This window comes from Enhydra lutris, unplaced genomic scaffold (genome assembly GCF_002288905.1).
Source record: "Enhydra lutris kenyoni isolate GAN:26980312 unplaced genomic scaffold, ASM228890v2 scaffoldscaffold14, whole genome shotgun sequence".
NCBI classification, from domain to species: domain Eukaryota; kingdom Metazoa; phylum Chordata; class Mammalia; order Carnivora; family Mustelidae; genus Enhydra; species Enhydra lutris.
In genome coordinates, this window is record NW_019154098.1 from 49,041,480 (window position 1) to 49,063,326 (window position 21,847).

Consider the following 21,847-nt stretch of genomic DNA (forward strand, 5'->3'; position numbering starts at 1 on the left):
CACATGATTTTTTCTGGTGCAATGACTCAAAAAACAGTATGGAGGTTCCTCAAAAGTTAAAAATAGAACTACCCTACAATCCAGCGATCACATTACTGGGTGATTACCCAAAGAATACAAAAACACTAATTCAAAGGGATACATGCACCCCTATGTTTATAGTAGCATTATTTACAATAACCAAGATATGGAGGCAACCCAAGAGTTCATCAGTTGATGAATAGATAAAGAAAATGTGGTATGGGGGGCACCTGGGTGGCTCAGTGGGTTAAAGCCTCTGCCTTCGGCTCAGGTCATGGTCCTGGTGTCCTGGGATCGAGCCCCACATCGGGCTCTGTGCTCTGCAGGGAGCCTGCTTCCACCTCTCTCTATCTGTCTGCTTCTCTGCCTGCTTGTGGTCTCTGTCTGTCAAATGAATAAATAAAATCTTTGAAAAAAAAATCCCAGTAAGAAAATGTGATATATATCTATAATAGAATGTTATTCAGCCATAGAAAAGAATGAAATCTTGCCATTTTCAGCAACATGGATGGAGCTAGAGAGTATTGTGCTAAGTGAAATAAGTCAGTCAGAGAAAGACAAATACTATACAATCTCACTCATGTAGAATTTAAGAAACAAAACAAATGAGTAAAGAAGGGGAGAGAAAGAGAGAGAAAGAGAACAAAACAAGAGACCGACTTAACTATGGAGAACAAACTGATGGTTACCAGAGGGGAGGTGGGTGGGGGGATGGGTTAAATAGATTAAAAAAATACATTGTTATCATGAGCACCAGTGATATATGGAAGTGTTGAATCACCATATTGTATACCTGAAAGTACTATGACACCATATGTTAACTCTACTGGAATTAAAATTAAGACCTTAAAAAAAAAAGAACATGTGATTTTTTTTTTTTTTTTCCCATATAGTGAGAAGACCCTTAGAAGGGAATCAGACAGGAGTTAAGATTGGGAATGAAGCTCAGAGAGCTGATTATTTCAATGACAGGGACATTTTGTTATTGAAAGAAGACAGCTCTCGTGATTAAAAGTGACTGCAGTCTCCATATAGTGGGCATAAATGTCAGGAATGGGATGGGGAAGTTGCTTTCCATTTTACAGATTCATCAAATTGTACTCCAATCCAAAACGGTTACACAGGAGTGGACTGTGGGAAGCTTTGAAGATCCAGGACAAAGCAAGACTCATTTGCAAATAGAAATTTGCCTAGGAATAGGTGAAAGGGTATAAAAATTGGTTGGAAAAGTCCCACACTGGTTGATATATTTCAGTATTGAGCAGCTCCAAAAACGTACACTTGCAATTCATTCAGAGAGTTTATTTATTTATTTTTTCTTCTTTCTCAAAGATTTTATTTACGTATTTGAAAGAGAGGCAGTGAGAGAGAGCATGAGCGAGGAGAAGGTCAGAGGGAGAAGCAGATTCCCCGTGGAGCTGGGAGCCCGATGCGGGACTCGATCCCAAGACTCCGGGATCATGACCTGAGCCAAAAGCAGTCGTCGAACCACTGAGCCACCCAGGTGTCCCTCAGAGAGTTTAAAATACAGTAATTACAAAATTAAGCATGGTGTCAGTAATAGTTGACTCTCTTCATTCACGGTTCTGTATTTTTTAATCCACCTACTCACTAAAATTTATTTGTAACCCCAAAAACAATACTTGTTGTGCTTTCACAACAAGATTCATAGACACATAAAAAGCAAAAACCTGAGTCTCCCAATACACATGACCCCAGGTGAAGTCGAACAAGGCAACATTCTGCTTTCTTCAGCTTTCACATTTATAAGAAATTGTCCTTCTCAGGGTTTATTTAGTGTCATGTTCTCCAAATTTTTTGTGCTTTTTGTTGGTGATTTCATGGTGTGAAATGGCCCCAGACACAATGCCAAAGTGCTGTCTGGCTTTCCTAAGTGTAAGGGCTGTGATATGCCTGACAGAGAAAATACATGTGTTCGATAAAGCTTCCTTCAGGCATAAGTTAGAGTGCTGATGGCCACAAGTTCAGTGTTAATGAATCAACAATATATATTAAATAAGATGTCTCTTAAAGTATCCCATGTAAGACAAGGCTATGTACTGATCAGTTGAGGAAAATGTGATTGCATGCGTGCAAGTACAAGGACCCTGTATTCCCCTATGAGCAATGGTCAGTATTGGCAGCGACTATAGACCATAATTATCATAGGCAACAATGATCAACTGTATTTTCTCAGTATTTATGGAATATATTTGCCTTTGTGCTATAATGTGAATGTGTAGGAAAGGAATCTTGAATCTGGGCTCACTCTCAGCACTTGAGGAAAAGCAATGTGCTTAACAAGGAACATTAAACTCTATTATCCGCTTTTTTTTTTCTTAAGATTTTAATTATTTATTTGACAGATCACAAGTAGGCAGAGAGGCAGGCAGAGAGAGAGGAGGAAGCAGGGTCCCTGCTGAGCAGAGAGCCCGATGTGGGGCTCGATCCCAGGACCCCGAGATCATGACCCGAGCCAAAGGCAGAGGCCCCAACCTACTGAGCCACCCAGGTGCCCCTATTACCCGATTTTGCTCCTGAGCTGCTCTTAATCATAGGAGCTGCTTGTGGTGGAGGTGCCATATTGGAATGCAATCACAACTTCCCCACCAAGAAAAATTAGGACCTATTTAGAGAATAGCCACCCGTGGGTCTGAGGGGAAACTTCTGAGTCAAGGGTTTAAATAAGCTTGGAGATTTACTATAAACCCTCCTAGCTGTGACCCCTTGGGGACCTTGATGGTATCACAGTAAAGGGCATATTAAAACACACCTGCTGTCCCCATTTGCTCACACAAGCCCCATCACACTGGCCTGAGGAGAGGCAATCAGGAGTCAGTGACTTACCCCTACTTCTACAGTAGAAAACAGTTTTTATATATAGAAGATCTGCAATCACTAATATTCAAGCACATATACTGCAGTGAAGACGAAGTCTTTGCTGTCAGACTATTCTGAATATGAGTTCCAAATCTAAGTCCCCATACCAAGTCCCAGATCCAAACCTCACTTTCCTCATCTGTTAAAATGGGGGAAATAAAAATTCTCACCTAATTCGATTGTTGTGAACATCAAAAGCAATAGCAAATGTAAAGCTCAGTAAATGTCAAATTTTATTATTAGCCTCTCTCCCGAGATCTTTTCAAATCCCATAATAACACTACAGCAAACAATTTGCTCCATGAAACAGTAAAGTGTAACCAAAAAAATCTAAGGAATCCCTTCAGGCTCTTAAAAATTCCATAATATGTATGACAGAAGTCATTTAAAAATTATTAAATTTTATCTCTAAAATAAACTCCACCATATATTAATTTTAATTTACTGTAACATGTTAACTGTGTATTCACTTGGTTAATTTTTTTAGAGATTTTTTTTAGAGCAGTTTTAGGTTCACAGCAAAATTAACAGGAAAGTGGAGAGATTTTCCATATTACCCTTGCCTCTATACATTGTCAACATCCCCCACCACAGTGGTATATCATTAAAATTACTGAACCTACACTGACACATCATAATCACCCAAAATCCATGCTGTATATTAGAGTTCACTCTTGGTATACATTATGAGTTTACATCATGGTATACATCATGATATGTATTCATTACTATAGTATCATACAGAGTATTTTCACAGCCCTAAAAATCCCCTGTGCTCCATCTGTTAACCCCTCCCCATTGCCCAATCCTTGGCAATGACTGATCTTTTTACTCTCTCCCTGGTTCTATATTTTCCAGAATCCTATATAGTTGGAATCATACAGTGTGCAGGATTTCAGGTTTGATTTTTTACTTAGTAATCTACATTTAAGTTTTCTCCATGTCTCTTCATGGCTTGATACCTCATTTTATTTTAGGACTGAATAATTTTCCTTTGTCTGGATGTACCATAATTTATTCATACTATTTCAACAGTGACTGCACCAATCAACATTCCAATTAATAGTGCACAAGGATTCCTTTTTCTCCACATCCTCCCCAACACTTGTTACTTCTTGTCTTTTTGATTCTAGCCATTCTGACAGATAAAGTGATATCTCATTATGGTTTTGATTTGCATTTCCCTGATTATTAGTGATGTTGAGCACCTTTTCATGTGTCTATTGGTTAATTGTATGTCTTCTGTGGAAAAACATATATTCAAATCCTTTGGCCATTTTTTAATCAAACTGCTTTTTGGTGCTAAACTGTCTAAGTTCTTTGTATATTATACATATTAAACCATTTCTGGATATATCATTTGCAAATATCTTCTCTCAATCAGCACTTTGCCTTTTCATTTTGTTGATCATTTCCTTTGCTGTGCAAAAGCTTTTTATTTTGGTGTAGTCCTAATAATATTTTTTAAAGATTTTATTTATTTGAGAGTGAAAGAGAACATGAGAAGGAAGGTCAGAGGGAGAGGCAGACTCCCCATAGAGCTGGGAGCCTGATGCGGGACTCGATCCGTGACTTCGGGATTATGACCTGAGCAGAAGGCAGTCACTCAACCAACTGAGCCACCCAGGCTCCCTAGTCCTAATAATTTATTTTTGCTTTTGTTTCCCTTGCCTCAGAAGTCCTATCTAGAAAAATGTTGCTAAGGCCAATATTTTCTTCCAGGAGTTTTATTATTTCAGGTCTCACATTTAGGTCTTTAATCCACTTCATTTTTTTTAATAATTTTTTTAATTTATTTTCAGCATAACAGTATTCATTGTTTTCGCACCACACCCAGTGCTCCATGCAGTCCATGCCCTCTCTAATACCCACCACCTGGTTCCCCCAACCTCCCACCCCATGTGTTGGAGGGGATGTGGAGAAAGGGGAACCCTCTTACACTGTTGATGGGGATGCAAATTGGTGCAGCCTCTTTGGAGAACAGTGTGGAGATTCCTCAAGAAATTAAAAATAGAACTTCCCTATGACCCTGCAATTGCACTACTGGTTATTTACCCCAAAGATACAGATGTAGTGAAAAGAAGGGCCATCTGTACCCCCAATGTTTATAGCAGCAATGGCCATGGTTGCCAAACTGTGGAAAGAACCAAGATGCCCTTCAACGGACGAATGGATAAGGAAGATGTGGTCCATAGACACTATGGAGTATTATGCCTCCATCAGAAAGGATGAATACCCAACTTTTGTAGCAACATGGACAGGGCTGGAAGAGATTATGCTGAGTGAAGTAAGTCAAGCAGAGAGTCAATTATCATATGGTTTCACTTATTTGTGGAGCATAATCCACTTTATTTTTGTGTATGGTATAAGAAAGTGGTCCAGTTTCATTCTTTTGCATGCAGCTGTCCAGTTTCATTGTCTTTTTCAAAGCAGAAGTTTCTTTCTTGGATCATGTCTTTGGTGTTGTATCTAAATTAATGAACTTTTTATACTTTTTCAAAATGTATTTAAAATCTGAAAATAAGCCCACAGTGAGATACAAATGTTGGGGCAGTTGAGTTAGACATTCACTAAGGAAGTAGAGAAATATACAAAGTAAATAGGACAGGGACACCTAGGGGCTCAGGTGGTTAAGCAGTTGCCTTCAGCTCAGGTCATGATCCCAGGGTCCTGGGATCGAGTCCCACTTTGGGCTCCCTGTTCAGCAGAGAGCCTGCTTCTCTCTCTCCCTCTGCTCTGCCTACTTGTACTCTCTATCTCTGTGTCAAATAAATAAAAAGCCTTTAAAAAAATAAAGCAAATAGGACAAAAAATACTCTCCATCACTGTCCCATCATTGCATGCCAGAGACAGGGTATAGCTTGGGTTGGGTAGCTCGCTTGCTCAGAGCTGGCAGCTGAGAGCTAGCAGCAAGCAACACTGCTTACAGTCAGGGGAATAATCAACTTGAGGGTCAAGGAACTACTCACCATACTATCCCAGAAGTAATTCTTCTTGACACATTGTTTGATTTGTCTCATTCTTTAAAGTGATAAATTTCCAACTGTTACAAATTCTAGTCTCAAGTGTGAAGACAACTCGAAAAAGGTAATCATAGGAGAAAATAAAGGCAAATACTTGAAAGCTGTTGATAAATCTACCTTTTAGAGCTTATATGTATCGAAATCACTTAAAATAGCAAAAATTGAACAATTTGTGTTTATGGAAGTACAATTGTTTATTACAAGTAGAGTAATTCAATCAAAAAGATTTTTCTGTCAGGCACCATGAATTATTACATTTTTCAACAACACTGGAAGAATCTAGCATGTCACCACATTGCTATTACCCTATAAAAAATGGCAGTTAACCTGGGAAGCAGATAGTAGGTGGTCCAAGCCGAGGCTTTGAGAACATAGACATAGACAATGGCCTTAAAAACACACACCCCATGGGACCTCCTATATAGAGACATTATTTCCAATTTAAAAAAAAAATGTCTTTTCTACACTGAAGAGCTAATTTATCTGAAATATATATTTATTAAGAAATATTTCTAGGAGAGTAATCATTTAAAACTAGTTTCTCAGTGTTGTTTATTATAGTTTCTGTTCTGACATTTTCTTATTTAAACTAAGGAAAAATATATTTCCTGTATTACAAATACACAAGAAAATAAATACTCTTGTTCTTCAGTGATTAATGATAAAGAGAATGGAGACTACAAAGGGGAAAATGTGACCTGATTTTTAATTTGATTTTGTGAATTAATAACTTATTGATAGAGTCTAAATTTGAATTGATTTGAAGACACAATTTTAACATTTCTGTAAATGAAAAAAAAAAGATGAAAATTACATTATGTGATTCATTACTTGGAATATTCACTGTATATACTCAACTTCTAAATACACCTAGGCTGTGGTAGAGATTTCACTTTTTTTCTACAGAAGAATATTTATTTTCTACATAGAGGGCTAAAATCAGTATACACACTGCTAAAATAAAAACCATGTCACTTACAAACATAAAAACTAGGGTGGGTTACAGCGATTGTTGTCTCTATTCTGTGAAATGTAAACAAAGAGATATGCTTACTTATTAGGAATACTAAATCCATAGTTTATAAAACAAATTTCAAAATATAAACCACTGGCCAACTTTAACTTTGAATTAGAGACAACATTGTTTCAAACATACTGTCTAGATTATCTGATGTCTTATTTATGTTTTTAGAAAATAAAATACTTTTTTGTTTTTATTATTGTTATTTGCTCAGGAGGAAGTTCATCCACCCACACTGACACATAAATGTCACTGACACATGAAGGTCAATATGGAGATTGGCTTCCTGTAAATTAGATTAATGGTAATGAATGTCCATCCATTCACTGTAATATAGTGTTCCATTACATGGACAGAACACCATTTATATCCATTCTATTGTTACTGCACACTTAGATGGTTTATAACATTTCAATTAAAAAATGCTCTCATGAATAATCTTAGATATGCTTCTTAGTACATACATGTGCAATAGTTGCTCTGTAGTCTATGCATTGGAGTATATTATAATTGTGTGAATGTTTAACTATACTAGGTTACACTAAATGTATTACAAGGTGACTGTATTGATTTATACTCTCAAAATTGGTATATAAGAAGTCCACATCTTTGCCAAAATTTTGTATTGTCTCCCTTTTAAATTTTTCAGTCTGGTGGGCATATACTGGTATTTCATTATAATTTTAATTTATATTTCCCTAATGACTACTGAGATTGAATATTGTTTCATATGTGTTTTGATCACTACTATTTACTCTTTTATAAAATAAAACAGTCCAATTATACCTTTGAATGTTTAAAATTAAAGTTAAAAGACAAAACATTTCCTTTCCTCCTAATAATTATTTGGAGTACACTTCCCACTATAAAAAAAAACAAAAGAAAAAACAGAATATTGAATCCTTATTTGTGCAACAATCAGTACATATTTATTAATGTCCTACTGTGTTCTAGGTGGCTTCTGGAGAAAAAAAATTCCAGGGTATCAAGTACTATCAGAAATTAACAGATTATTGCTTTTTTAAAAAGTGAATAACTAAAGTTTCCTCAAACCTCCCACCATCTGCCTCAATTCTATCAGGAGAAGAGTTAATCCTATCTATTTAAACTCCATGGAATTTCACCTAGTATTATAAAACAAAGCATCAACTCAGTAAGAAAAACATGTTAGGGCAGTGAAAACATATGAGATCTATTTTCATTCCACTACTAACGAAATGAAAAAATGTGTACAGCGAGTATGGCATAAAACACTCTCCAACCCCACCCCATTCACTGCATCCCTGAAAGGTTTCAACTTGGACTGGACCACTCACTCATTCAGTGAGTAAACATAACTTCTGAATCACTGTAGCTTACAATCTTCTCCACAACACTTCAAGTCTAACATAGATTATATGAATTAACTCCTAATACTAATAACTGGGTTCACTTATTCTGTAAAAATTTCTTCAGTACCTATCGTATGCTAGAAATTATATGCTACACATGGAATAAATAATGATTAGGAGACAAATTCCCACCTTTAGGGAGATTATAGTTTAATAACAAAAGTTAAACATTTGGCCATGCAAATAAACTATTCTGGTACTAAGACAAGAGTTTAGATAGATCTCTGCCCATAGAGGCTCAAACAAATAACTGTAGACATTTACCTGGTATAAAAAGGCTTCACAGAGAAAGTTGAAAAGTGAATGGGAAGAGACAGGTTCAAAGTAGAGGGAAGAGCATTAGCATAAGCACATGAAACAGCAGTCCAGTCAGAAAACTACGGATCAGGCATAAATGGGGCTTATAGCACAATATAGGGTAGAAAGGGGCCAAATAGTAAGGATCTGGGTACAGCATTCTGGAGAATTTGGAAATGTTATATGTATTTACATAGAGCAATGTATATATCGCATCAAAGAGGAAGGAGATTACACACTCAAAGAGATCATTAAGGGAATTTTAATGAAGGGATTATTTACAGAAGTATAGATAGAGTTGAGGGAAGTCTACAGGGGGTTAAAGACCAGTAGCTAGAACTGGGGACACGTACAGCAGGAAGTTGTTAACCACGATAGGCCTGATGGTACTTGGGAAAGGAGGGATCCTTGATATCCTGAAAGGGCTGTAGTTGTCGAAGGGGGGTACTACGGCATTTGGCAGAAGGACACGGCCAGCCTTGTCTATTTGGGAAGAAAGGATCCAAAGGAATAACAGTCCACAGTCTGCTTCCACATATTTTTACCTTCTAGCATCTCCCATTGTACTAGATACAACCAGAAAAGATGTCCAGGAAGAGCAGCTGAGAGTTTATGAAGATCATCCTGCTGGCACATAGAGCAATGTGGAAAAGAATGAAGGAGAGTGTATGCATATGCATATGTGTGTATCTCACCTACTATGTGCAAAACACTATAATTTATACACTTTGTGTGCACTATCTCTTTGAGCTTCATAAAAACCTGGGAACTAGATATTTTACCACTTTTTTTTTTTTTAAAGAAACTCAGGTTAGACAAATTATTTATGATCACTTATCTAGCAAGTTGCAAGCCAGGTTTTCAACTCAATATGTTTTGACAAGAATGCTTCTACTCTAAAATATGTCTTCTCCCTTCAACCAAGAGCCAATATCACATGAAATGGTAAATCACTAGAGGCATACTATTAAAACAAAATACATGAAAAAGCTGTTCACTATTCCCACAACTATGTATTCAATACTACTATAATGTATTTTAATGCATTAAGATAATAAAGGAAAACAAAATATATCTCTTTGAAAGCAGATAAATGATCATCATTCCTGGATAGTATCGTGACACTTAAAAATAATTAAAAGAAAGTTAATTTGAAATATGTTGGAATGAAGATGAGTTCAATAAGGCAGCCAGTCCAAATATATATAAACCTAATTAAATAGCTTTCACATATACTTAACAGTAGTTGGTTAGAAAATACAATGAGTTGAAAGTTGCTAAGCCAGTAGATCCTAAAACTTCCCGAAACAAAGAAAAACTCATTTTTGTATCTACTTGAGATGAAAGATATTAGCTAAACTTATTGTGGTTATCACTGCACAATACATGTAAGCCAAGTCATTATGCTATATATCTTAAACTTACACAGAGGCCACTCTTTAACATTTTAGCCATTCTACTAGGTATGTGGTGATATATCATGGTTTTAATTTGCACTTCTCTAATGACAATGATGTTGATATTTTCATGTACCTACTTGTCATTCATATATATTCTTTGGTGAAATATTGGTGCAAATACTTTGCACATTTTAAGAGAAAAATGGGAAAACAGTTGCACAGATATTGAGGTTTCTTCATATTTTGTGAAAAGGCCTTTATTAGATACATGTTTTGGAAATATTTTCTCAGTTTTTGGCTTATATTTTCATTTCCGTACCAGAGTGTTTCAAAAAGCAGAAGTACTTCATTTTTATGAACTCTAATTTATTAAGTTTTCTTTTATGAATCATGCTTTTGAGGCTGTACCTAGGAAGTGTTTAGCAAGAATGTAGAGAAACTGGAATTCTCACAAGTGACTGGTGAGAATGTCTAGTGGCCCAAGAAATTTGGAAAATGGTTTGGCAAATTCTTAAAAAGTTTAACACACACTAACCACATGATCAAGATGCTCTACTTCTAGGTGCTTATTTAAGTGAAGGCAAACACCCATACTAAGACTTGTAGATGAATGTTTACGGCAGCTTTGTGTAATAGCTTAAAACAATCCAAATGTCCATAAATAGATGAATAGATAAACTGTTGTGTATTCATATAACACATTACTACTCAGGATGAGAAAAAAAAAAAAGAATGAACTACTGACAAACAAAACAACATGGATAAATCTCCAAATATCTGTGCTAGGTGAAAGAGCCAAACTAAAAAATAGTATGTACTGTATGATTCCATTTATACAAAATTCCAGGAAATTAAACTAATCTATAATGACAGAAAGCAGTTAGGTGGTTGCTTGAGGACAGGTTGGGGAAGAAAAAAGGAATACAAAGGTACACAAGGAAACCCTTGGGAATGATGGATATGTTCATTATTTAATTGTGGTGATGGTTTCATAGATGTATACATGTGTCAAGACATATCAAATAGTGTAATTTAAAATGTGCATTTTATTGTATGTAAATTATGCTTCAATAAAGCTGTTAATAAGATATGCTATATATCTTCATTTGACAGTTATCAAAATCTAGCATGACCTGCAAATATATATTGGAGAAGTATATATGTTGGACAAAATCCATTTTCTTTTTAAAGATTTTATTCTTCATTTGACAGAGAGAGACAGCAAGAGAGGGAACACAAGCAGAGGGAGTGGGAGAGGGAGAGGAGGCTCCCCTTTGAGCAAGGAGCCTGATGCAGGGCTCGATCCCAGGACCCTGGGATCATGACCTGAGCCGAAGGCAGACACTTAATGACTGAGCCACCCAGTCACCCCACAAAATCCTTTTTTGAAGCATTTATTCTCCATTCTATAAATGGTACTACGTCCATATTATATCTATAATACATAGAAACCTCTTTATATCAATAGTATATCATTAAAGCACAATAGAAAACATGGGTAAAGACTATGATCAGTTAGCTCACACCAACACAAATAAATACAAATAGCCAATAAATGGATGAAGAAAAACTCAGCTCAAGAAGGAAGCAAAGATATGCAAATTAAAATAATTATGTTACATCTTTTGTCATTGTTTTACGAAACTGAATTTTTTTTTAAAGTGAATGTTCCTTGCTAGGGGCAATATCAGTTAGTTCATTCTTTCCAAAAATATGTGGCTAAAAATATCAAGAATACTTATATTATCTGTACTCTTTTATATACATATCCCATTTGAAGGAAAACATCATAAATAACCAGAAATTTAATAATTCTTCTTAACCGAAAAATCAGGTTCTATTGCTTTCAATTAAGAATTCTAAATGCAAAAAAATTGAAAACCAATAGGAGCTAAGTCTAAAATTATTAGATTTGTAACATCGAGTAGCAAATAGTAAAGAAGTAATGTGTGAAAATTTTAGTCACAATAATTACCTTTAAACATATAGAAAATAAATGTTTCAAAGAAAAATTTTTGCCAAGCCAGGCCTGTTGATAGGATCTAATACAAAAGAAAGAGCATTGAACCATATGCTGATGGAATAACTTGCTGTACACCAAACCCAATGTAGTGGCTCATTTTGAAACTAAACTCCATGCAGACCATGAGATAGGAGGTAGAGTCTCAAATCCACTGAGAACCATAAATGGAAGTTGCAAACACATTACAGAATACTTACCACACTCTCTTTAGCCAAATCAAGGTATGTGCAAGCCACACACTTATCAGGTCAACCCTGAATATTAAGGAAACCAATTAAACCACTGTTTTGCAAGAATAAGTGTTTAATGGATGAGACAGGAGAGATAAATAAGGAATCATGTTTCAAGCTTTTAAAGACCACCAAATAGTTTATTACCTCTCTGCAATTAGACCCAAGATTTGACATTTAGTCAACAGTGACCATGCAGACCTACAGTCTACTAGAAACAATCAAATCTTTCAAAGAGTTTCTAGATATAGTACTACTTGGGCCTAGACTTGATTTCCTAAGTCTCTCCAAAACAGTACTTTATGTCAGTAGATAGCAAATCCCAGAGTACAAAAGCATTCTGCACATACATATAATGCACAATTTTATACATAGAAAACTAAAACATCTCGCTTGGTAAAGTTAGAACTAACTTTCAAGATGACTTTGTGAATAAGTAATTACATTAAGAAAGCAAGTAATGTCCCTTGTAAAGCCATACATAAAATTTTTAAGAAAAACTTGCATTTTTGCAATAACTTAAGAAAACAATTGTTACAAGAAATATTTTTAAAGTCCTTATATCCCATTGTCTTATTATATCTATAACACATAAGAAAAAAAAGCCATTAGTCATTCCATTCTGATCTCTCTGTACACAATCTCTGCTTTCTATTACACTTATAAATCTAATATAATAAGAAAGTACTTACATCAAATACTTAGTAAAATATTTCCATAAAAAAAGATTCTAACCTGAAGTACAAAATGAAATAATCACCCAAGGCAAGAAGTCACAGCTTTGACATTCACATCTATGTTAAATAATATACATTTTATTATGGATATAATGTTTGAGTCATCCCCAAATTCACATGCTAAAATCCTAAACCTCAAAGTTATAGTGTTAGGATGTGGGCCCTTTGGGAGATGAGTAGGTGACGAGAGTGGATGAGAGGTGATGAGAGTGTCTGTGATACTGTGATTTCTAAGAAATATAAATTTGGTCATCTGAGTATATATCTGGTCTGAGTATATATCCATAGTTCCTGGCTCACAGCTCCCAAAACCCTTGGAATTTCCTTAGTGTTAAGATTGACAAAGGTGTCTCTAGTTATTAATAAGGTGACTTTTGGACCCCACCTGAGAATGAGGGCTGGTTAACAAACCAACTACATGATTAAAAAGTTGGAACTTTCATTCCACACACACGCCCCATACTCCCATCCCTTCCTCCATCCAGGGAGGGAGAGGGCATGGAGATAGAATCAATCACTAGCGGCCAATGATTTTATCAGTCATTACTTTGTAATGAAACCTCCAGAAAACCAAAAGAACAGGGTCTGGAGAACTTCCAAGTTGGCGAACAAGAGGAAATTTGGGGAGAATGGTGGCACACCCTGAGAGGGCATTGAAACTTCATACCCTTCCCATATACCTTGTCCTATGCACCTCTTTTATCCGTTTTTTCTTGTTCTATCTTTTTATAATAAGTGATCAGGTAAGTATCATGCTTCTCTGAGTTCTGTGAACATTCTACCAAATTAATCAAACCCAAAAATGGAGTCATAGAAATCACAGAAATCTGTGATTTCTAGTCACTTGGTTAGAAGGGCAGGTAATTGTGGGGCTTATTGGGGATGGGGAGATGCAGTTTTGTAGGAGTGAACACTTAATCTGTGGAATCTAATGCTTTGTCTGGAGAGTGTCAGAATTGAGTTGAATTCTTGAACACCTTGCTGGTTGGTGTGGGAACCCCACAACTCTACATATTGGAAACGGAATCTCAGAATACCTAACTTAGTACTCTTAAAAAGAGACCCCAAAGAACTCGAACTCCTTCCTTCATGTGAGGACACCGCAATACAGCCATCTATGAACCAAGAAGAGGGACCTCACCAGACACAGAATCTGCCTTGATCTTATATTTTCCAGTCTCCAGAATTGTGAGAAATAGATTTCTATTGTTTAAGCCATAGTCTATGGTATTTTTGTTATAGCAACCCAAATGAACTAAGACATCTGCATAGTGAAAAAAAAATTTGGGGGGCGCCTGGGTGGCTCAGTGGGTTAAAGCCTCTGCCTTCAGCTCAGGTCATGATCCCATGATCAAGGTCATGGTCCTTGGATCGAGCCCCACATCAGGCTCTCTGCTCGGCAGGGAGCCTGCTTCCCCCCCTCTCTCTCTCTGCCTGCCTCTCTGACTACTTGTGATCTCTGTCTGTCAAATAAATAAATAAAATCTGTAAAAAAAAAAAAAATTTGCAAGAAACATTACAATAGAAGATATTTGCTTATTTTCAAATAATAGGACAGCATAAAAATATAACTTTTTAAAGTACTAGTTAATTTGTGACCAAATACTAGTTTCTGAAACTTCAGTATGAAAATATTACTGGCAAATTTGTAAAGTAATGTAAATATATGATAAATAATTAATAGGCATTATTTATTAAAAACTGTAAGAGAAATTTGCATATTCTTTCTTGAAGAAATAAAAAATGGGATGCGTTGTTATTCTGAGATATTAGGAATCCTTTTATATTCAAATGTAGCAAGCACATAGTAAAATCTTTTGTATGAGAGCCTATCGAGATACGTTAAGATCTAAGATCGTTTGGCAAAGGGAAGATTGACTTATACAATGTAGCACATAGCACAGATTAAGTAATATGGATAGAATTTACATTTTTTTTTTTAAGATTTTACTCATTTTATTTGACAGACAGAGATTACAAGTAGAGAGGCAGGCAGAGAGAGAGAGAGGAGGAAGCAGGCTCCCCGCTGAACAGAGAGCCCGATTCGGGGCTTGATCCCAGGACGCTGGGATCATGACCTGAGCCGAAGGCAGAGGCCTTAACCCACTGAGCCACCCAGGTGCCCCGGAATTTACACTTTTAACTCTATTTAGGCTTCACAACAATGATCCTATGAGGTTAATCATTGTGCCCATTTTATTTTATTCTTTAAATTTAATTTAATTTTAATTCCAGTATATTAGTTTAACATAAGTGTACACTAGTTTCAAGTGTGCAATATAGTGATTCAACAGTTCCATACATTACCCACTGCTCATCGCAACAAGTGCACTTCTTAATCTAATTGTGCCCATGTTATAGATGAGTAAATTGTATATCAAGAGAGAGAAGTTTTCCCAAGATCATACAACCAGTAATTAGAGGAGTGCAGTTTAGAACCCAGGTCTTTCAGACTACAAATTTCAGGGGTTTCACAATATGTGCATTCCAATGTGACCTTGACTTTTACCCTGATAGACTAAGATTCAGTGCCTTACTCTTCTATTATATCAATCTACTGTCAAGGAGTCTTTAATTTCTGTCTTTTGCTAACTCATCTCTTAAGCACAAATAACTCTCTTCATTTAATTCCAATTTTATATCCTAAATGATGACTGTTTTCTGTCAAAAATTTAAATTACTTGTAATATTCACACCATTCTTTATTAACCTATGTTCCATAAATCAATTTTTATCCAAACTCTGTATTTTTAACAGAATTAACCCCACAAAGTATTTTTCTCTCATCAGCACACAGCCTTAAAATATAGTTTAATATTACAATTTCTCATCTTATATGCCATTTCACTGGAAAACAACAGTGTAGGAACCATATTGTATTTGGATTTTAAGCAGTCTGAATCTAAAAAAGCAAAAATCCTCATGTCCTTCCAGGGAGCAATTCCTCTGAGTCATTCCTGAGAAGGGCTTTGCATCACTGCTCCACTGAAACATAATGATCTTCTGATGCCTCATTCCCTCAAAGGAAGCATCTTTAATTGGAGAAAGTAGGAGAAAACACAATTGGGCCAAGTTTCCTCAGAGGATCTTAAACTGCTTTTCACAGCTCATTTATAAGTTTGTCTCTTCTCCTACCCTTTCCAAGACCCTCACAAATATACATGCATGTCACTTTTCAGAAATTAGTCATTTATAAAGAAACCAATTATTTTTATCAAAGCAATCCATAATTGCATTTTAAAAGCTGGTCACTGTTATAGGCAGTGTAATCAAATACAAACATGTGAGAGTATTAGATCATTTGTCCAGGATACTGACTGTTAGTGGTCAAGCTGATCAAGTCCTGATGTGCTTCCAGGACTATCAATTGAAAACTACTCATATCTTGGGGCACCTGGGTGGCTCAGTGGGTTAAGCTTCTGCCTTCAGCTCAGGTCATGATCTCAGGGTCCTGGGAACAAGCCCCACATCAGGCTCTTGGCTCAGCAGGGAGCCTGCTTCACCCTCTCCCTCTGCCTGACTCTCTGCCTACTTGTGATCTCTGTCAAATAAATAAATAAAATCTTAAAAAAGAAAAGAAAAGAAAAGAAAACTCATGTCTTAAAAAAAATAAATAAAATCAAGTTCTATATGTCAAACCAAACTCCCTAACACAGAATTCAGGCTAAAGACATCTCTCACCAAGACCAATTCCATACAGCCTCCTAAGGTCACCCTAAATCTCCTACACTCCCAGTCAGCTCTCCACACGTGACCTATTACTATTTAAATCACAATGCATCACTCCCATTTTGTCAGTTACATCAAGATTAAAAACCTACCATGGCCTACAGGACTCTAGGTAATGATCTGATTCCTGACTACCTCCAAAAGTCTCATTTCCACCTTTTCCCTTCACTCATGCATTTTCATAGTACTGGCCTCCTTGCTAAATTTTTCTTTTTCAATTTACAAAACATGTTGCCATCCTGGGCTCCTGCATTGCCTGGAATGCACTTCTCCAAGATACTTGATTGCCTAGTTCTCTCTTATTTCATGAAATTATCTAATCAATGTCACCTTTCAAAAAAGACTTTTCTGATCATTTTCATCATACCCTATCCCCCAATTCTGCATTAGTTTTTCTTCCTAGCATTTATCACTCACTGACATAATACACATGTTTATTATCTCTCTCTCTCTCTCTCACACTAGAATATAAGCTCCCATTAGGGCAAAGATATTGTGTGTTCACCACTAAAGTCCCAATACCAAGAACATTGCCAGAAACAAAATATTAAATCAGTAAATTTACTTATAAATTAAAATTCCAAGTCATGTTTTAGTTCATAACTTTTGATGTTTATTCATGATCCATCTCCCCCTCCTTCTAAAATAGTTTCTCTTTTGAAATGCTATCCCTTTAGAAAGGCTATCCCTTACCAGTTGAATATAAACTCAGTAAAACTATCAATAGAAGTGCACTGCCCCTTCAGTATTTATCCAAGGGGTGGGTACAAAACCAAACTACAACAATCTGACTTCTTATCCCTGAACTAAAGTGTGAACCTAAAACTCCCAATCAAAAATACTCGTAGCTGAATGAGTCCAGTGTTGTATATTTTTTAAGATTTTATTTATTTATTTGTGTGAGAGAGAAAGAGAGCACAAGCTGGGGGAGGGACAGAGGGAAAGGAACAAGAAGACTCCCCACTGAGCAAAGGAGCCCACTAGGGGGCTCAATCCCAGGACTCCAAGGTCATGACCTGAGCCAAAGACAGACGCTTAATTGACTGAGCCACCAGGTGCCCCAAGTCCAGTGTTGTATCTCAAGGAGACATTCAGAGGTGCTCTAGCTCATATCATCTCCAGTATCTCATAGTTCTTCTATTTGGGGAGCTACCCAATATTCTTCTATAGGTTTCCTGTCTTTCTCCATCTTTTGTGTTTGTTTGTTTGTTTGTTTGTTTTAACCAGAATCGATTTCTGTTGGTTAAAATCCAAAATCTTAACTAATAAACATTACAGACTTATATTGAATCCAATACGCCTTAAAACAAAAAATTTAACAGAAAGTCTCCCCTCTTTCTATCTCTCATCTTTCCTACTCAGTCTGTTCTTCACACACACACTTCCTAATTACACAGCATCTTTTAGTTACTCAAACCCCCACCTCGCTGAAGACATCTCCCAGACTTGCCATTTCTAATGATTTTAATGTTTCAAAATCATTTATCCTTCCTCTCACACAGCACTGTTTACTCAAAGCTGCTGAATTAAAATGGAAGGTAAGTAATCAATATGATTAAACCAAATCTCACCAAGTTACCAATAAGCAATAGCTTCTTCTTTTTGAGAGAGAGAGAGTGTGTGTGAGCATGCATATGGGGGGTGGTGTTTAAGAGGGGCAGAGAGAGAGAGGGAGAGAGAGAATCCTCAAGCAGCCTCCACACTCAGAATAAAGAGCCCAATAAGAGGCTTGATTCCAACCTCCCAAGATCATGATCCCAGCCAAAATCACAAGTCAGATGCTCAACCAATAGAGCCACCCAGGTATCCCTAAGCAACAGCTTTTTAATCTTCCCATGCATACTTGCATTTCTTTAAAAAGAGGCTGCTATTACTCAAAATTTATTTGTTAAAATTTTAGTCAGGATAACAAACTGAAGAATTTTAGAAAGTAGATAGTTACTTTTAAAAATGTGTTAAATCACATCAGGAAGGAAGCCCATCAATCTGATCATGGTTCAGTTAGAGATAAAGTGAGCTACAGAGATGACAACTTATCCATCAATAAACAGAATTTTAGTTAAAGTACTTTATCTGAGTACATAAAGCACACAGCCCCACTGCAAATGTGATTGAGTTACAGAGACTTATGATGTTATTAAATATGGCTAACATACCTTAAGACCCTCCACTCATCCCCCGTACCTGAGTTTTTAGGGATGGGGGCAAAACCAACATTCATTTCTAACCAATATAATATGACAAAGGTGATGGGATATACATGTCCTTGATTAAGTTATATAAAAATTCATCTTAGCAGAATAGGAGAAAGAGAGAATTTCCCTTGCTGGCTTTTGAATATGTAAGCTTCCATGTTGTAGAAAGGTCTGAGGGATGGTGATTCAGCAAGGATCTGCGGGTCTTTAGGAGATGAAATGGGTGCCTATCTGAGAGGCAGGAAGGAAGTAGAGACCTCAGCCCTACAACTACAAGGAGCAAATTCTGCCAACACTTATGACCTTGGAAGAGGACCTCATGCTCCAGAAAAGAATGTAGCTCCACAAATACCTTAATTGAAACCTTGTGAGAGTTGCTGGAGTTGGGGCATGGGGGTGGCAGAATGGATGGGATGGCTGGGTGATGGAAGTTGGGGGCATATGTGTTGGGGATAGTGCTACATATTGTGTAAATCTGATGAATCACAGACCTGTACCTCTGAAACAAATAGTACATTATATGTTAATAAAAAAAAAGAAACCTTTTGAGACATGAGCAGAGGACCCAACTAAGCCTTGCCCAGAAAGATGATAAATGGATGTTGTTTTAAGTCACTATGTTCATGATAATCTCTTATACAGTAATGGAAAGTGAATACACTAGTGCACCAAGAAGACAAGAAGATAAAAACATGTCTTCAGAAGAATAAATATAGATTATGGACTAAGCACTGCTCTTTTACTGACTAGTTTATTATATCCACTTCAAAGCACTAATATGAGGATGAATCAGAATTTTTATGTATAAAAATTAAAGGCTTTGTGAACATTAAACATAAAAGTGAGTTCCCCTCTCATATACTCTGCCCTTGTAACTCAGTGAGTGACACAGTCCCACCCATTGGCAGCTGTCAAGACCTGCTACCTTCATTTTGAAAAGTCATACGTGGCCAATTCTGAGCCACTGCAAGTAGGAGCTTGGAGTACTTCAAGATCTCCTCTACCTACCCACACTTTCTCTCACATGTGAGTGAGGGAGTGGGTTCTGGAAATTGCCACTCTCCCAACATCTACTGTCTAGGATATTTGTAGATTTACTGTTAAGTGGACTTCATGGAGGTCCACTTAAGGATGCGGCAGTAGATTCTTTGTCTATTCCATCTTCTGTTTGGATAGCCTTCTACCATGGCTCCTGCTCAGTCTTGCTAACATAGTACTGGGTTTTTATCCATTTCTAATTTCTATCCTACCTTCAGCCTACATTTACTTCTTAGGATTTTAACACCTTGCCAGAGAACCATGTCACTTGAGCTCCTCCTGCATTTTAGACAGAACCTATGTCATCTGGGAAGTGCCGCTTTGTTATTTTCAGAAAGACAGAGATTACCCCACTGAAAATCCTGCAGCCCAGTACAATCTGAAATCAGCAGTGAGTGATTCACAGGTTTCCAGACACTTAAAATATTTAATCCAATGCAATTTTTGTCAACATTATGGTTTAATGGAATGCAAGTGACTATAGCTCCAGTAACTTTCAGTGCTTTAGTGATTTTCTACCAAAGTATATATTTAGCATAATCACTGAACTCATTCTCATTAAATTTTCTATTTCTGCAGCTTACCAGTTTAATTATACCCCTGTATGACAGGTGGTTATGATTTCCTTCTCTACAATTCCCTCACAGCGCCCTTCTTATAAGGGGACTAGTATTTGCTGTGTTTATTTCATTGATGTTGTTCTAAGTAAAAGTATCAGAAAACTGACTATTCTCAAATTTCCTGGAAGTTCTGACCATATTTTCTCAAATTTGCAGTGTTAATTTTTTTTTCAGGTAGGCTCCATGCTGGGCATGAATTCAGGACCATGAGTTCAAAATCTGAGCTGAAATCAAGAGTCAGCCATTTAACTGACTGAGCCACCCAGGTGCCCCTGCAATGAAAATTTTGAGGAAGAGTGCTTCCAGTATAGAATTCTTAGTGTATTCATCCAAACATAAATGCCAGATTTTGGGTTTCTCATTCCATGCTACTGGTTTTTATTTTGGGCACAATTCTAGTCTTGACACTTTCTCTTCATTTTATTCTATTCTATTATCACAGATTCTTCTCATCTTCATTTCAACTTTAATTTTACTCACAAATGCAATACCAACCCTGGAAACCAGCTTCCACCTAAATTTAAGCCCTCCTTTCTCCTTCTCCTCCTCTTCCTTCAGGAAGGTGTCCCAATCATTGTACAATGTCTTCCAAGAAATTAAAAAGAATATGAGGTAAGTTTATCTTAAAGCCTCTGTGATGGGGAAGATAGTTTAAATGCTGTGAAGAGCTGACAAGTAACCATAAGCTGATGAAATCTTAAATTTTGATTTAACACAATCAGTAAATAACACAATCAGTAAATAACACCTATTTTGCTTGCAACATAAAATTAAAATGTGCCACAGTTGGATATATTACCAATATATCCATGATATGCCATGAAGATGAAATTGATGAAGACTCCATTCATCTAGAAACAGTCTTCAGTATTTCTACCTCCCCGGAATCAATCACTAATGGTAGAATACAATTAAAGCACACTTACCCGAAAGCAGTTAACTTAAAAAAAAAAAAAAAAAAGTAGAGCTATTCAAAACTATTATTCAACTACAAGAAGTAATATATTAAAAATACTTACAATTTCTTTAAAATATCCAGGAATTCTACAAACTCTTCTTCAAATTTTTCGGGCTCATATAAAGTAAGACCACCATGTGCTATTTTAACATGGATAGCTATATTGTGAGAATCATCACGTTTTTGGGGTTCATATTCTACTGTGTCTTCGATAGATTTTCTGAACAAAGGAACATAACAGATTATGGTGTTGCATATTGTACAAAATGACTGACATGAACTCC

The 21,847-nt window shown here is 36.4% G+C and overlaps 1 protein-coding gene across 1 annotated transcript in view; it reads right to left on the bottom strand.

The window, feature by feature from the left end:
* The window catches only part of LOC111146500 (cyclic nucleotide binding domain containing 1), a 461,604-nt gene that overhangs the window by 374,939 nt on the left and 64,818 nt on the right, over nt 1-21,847 (bottom strand). The window contains exon 4 of the mRNA XM_022502041.1: nt 21,625-21,783. Coding sequence (XP_022357749.1) covers nt 21,625-21,783 — 159 coding nt within the window. The remainder of the gene's footprint in view (nt 1-21,624; nt 21,784-21,847) is intronic.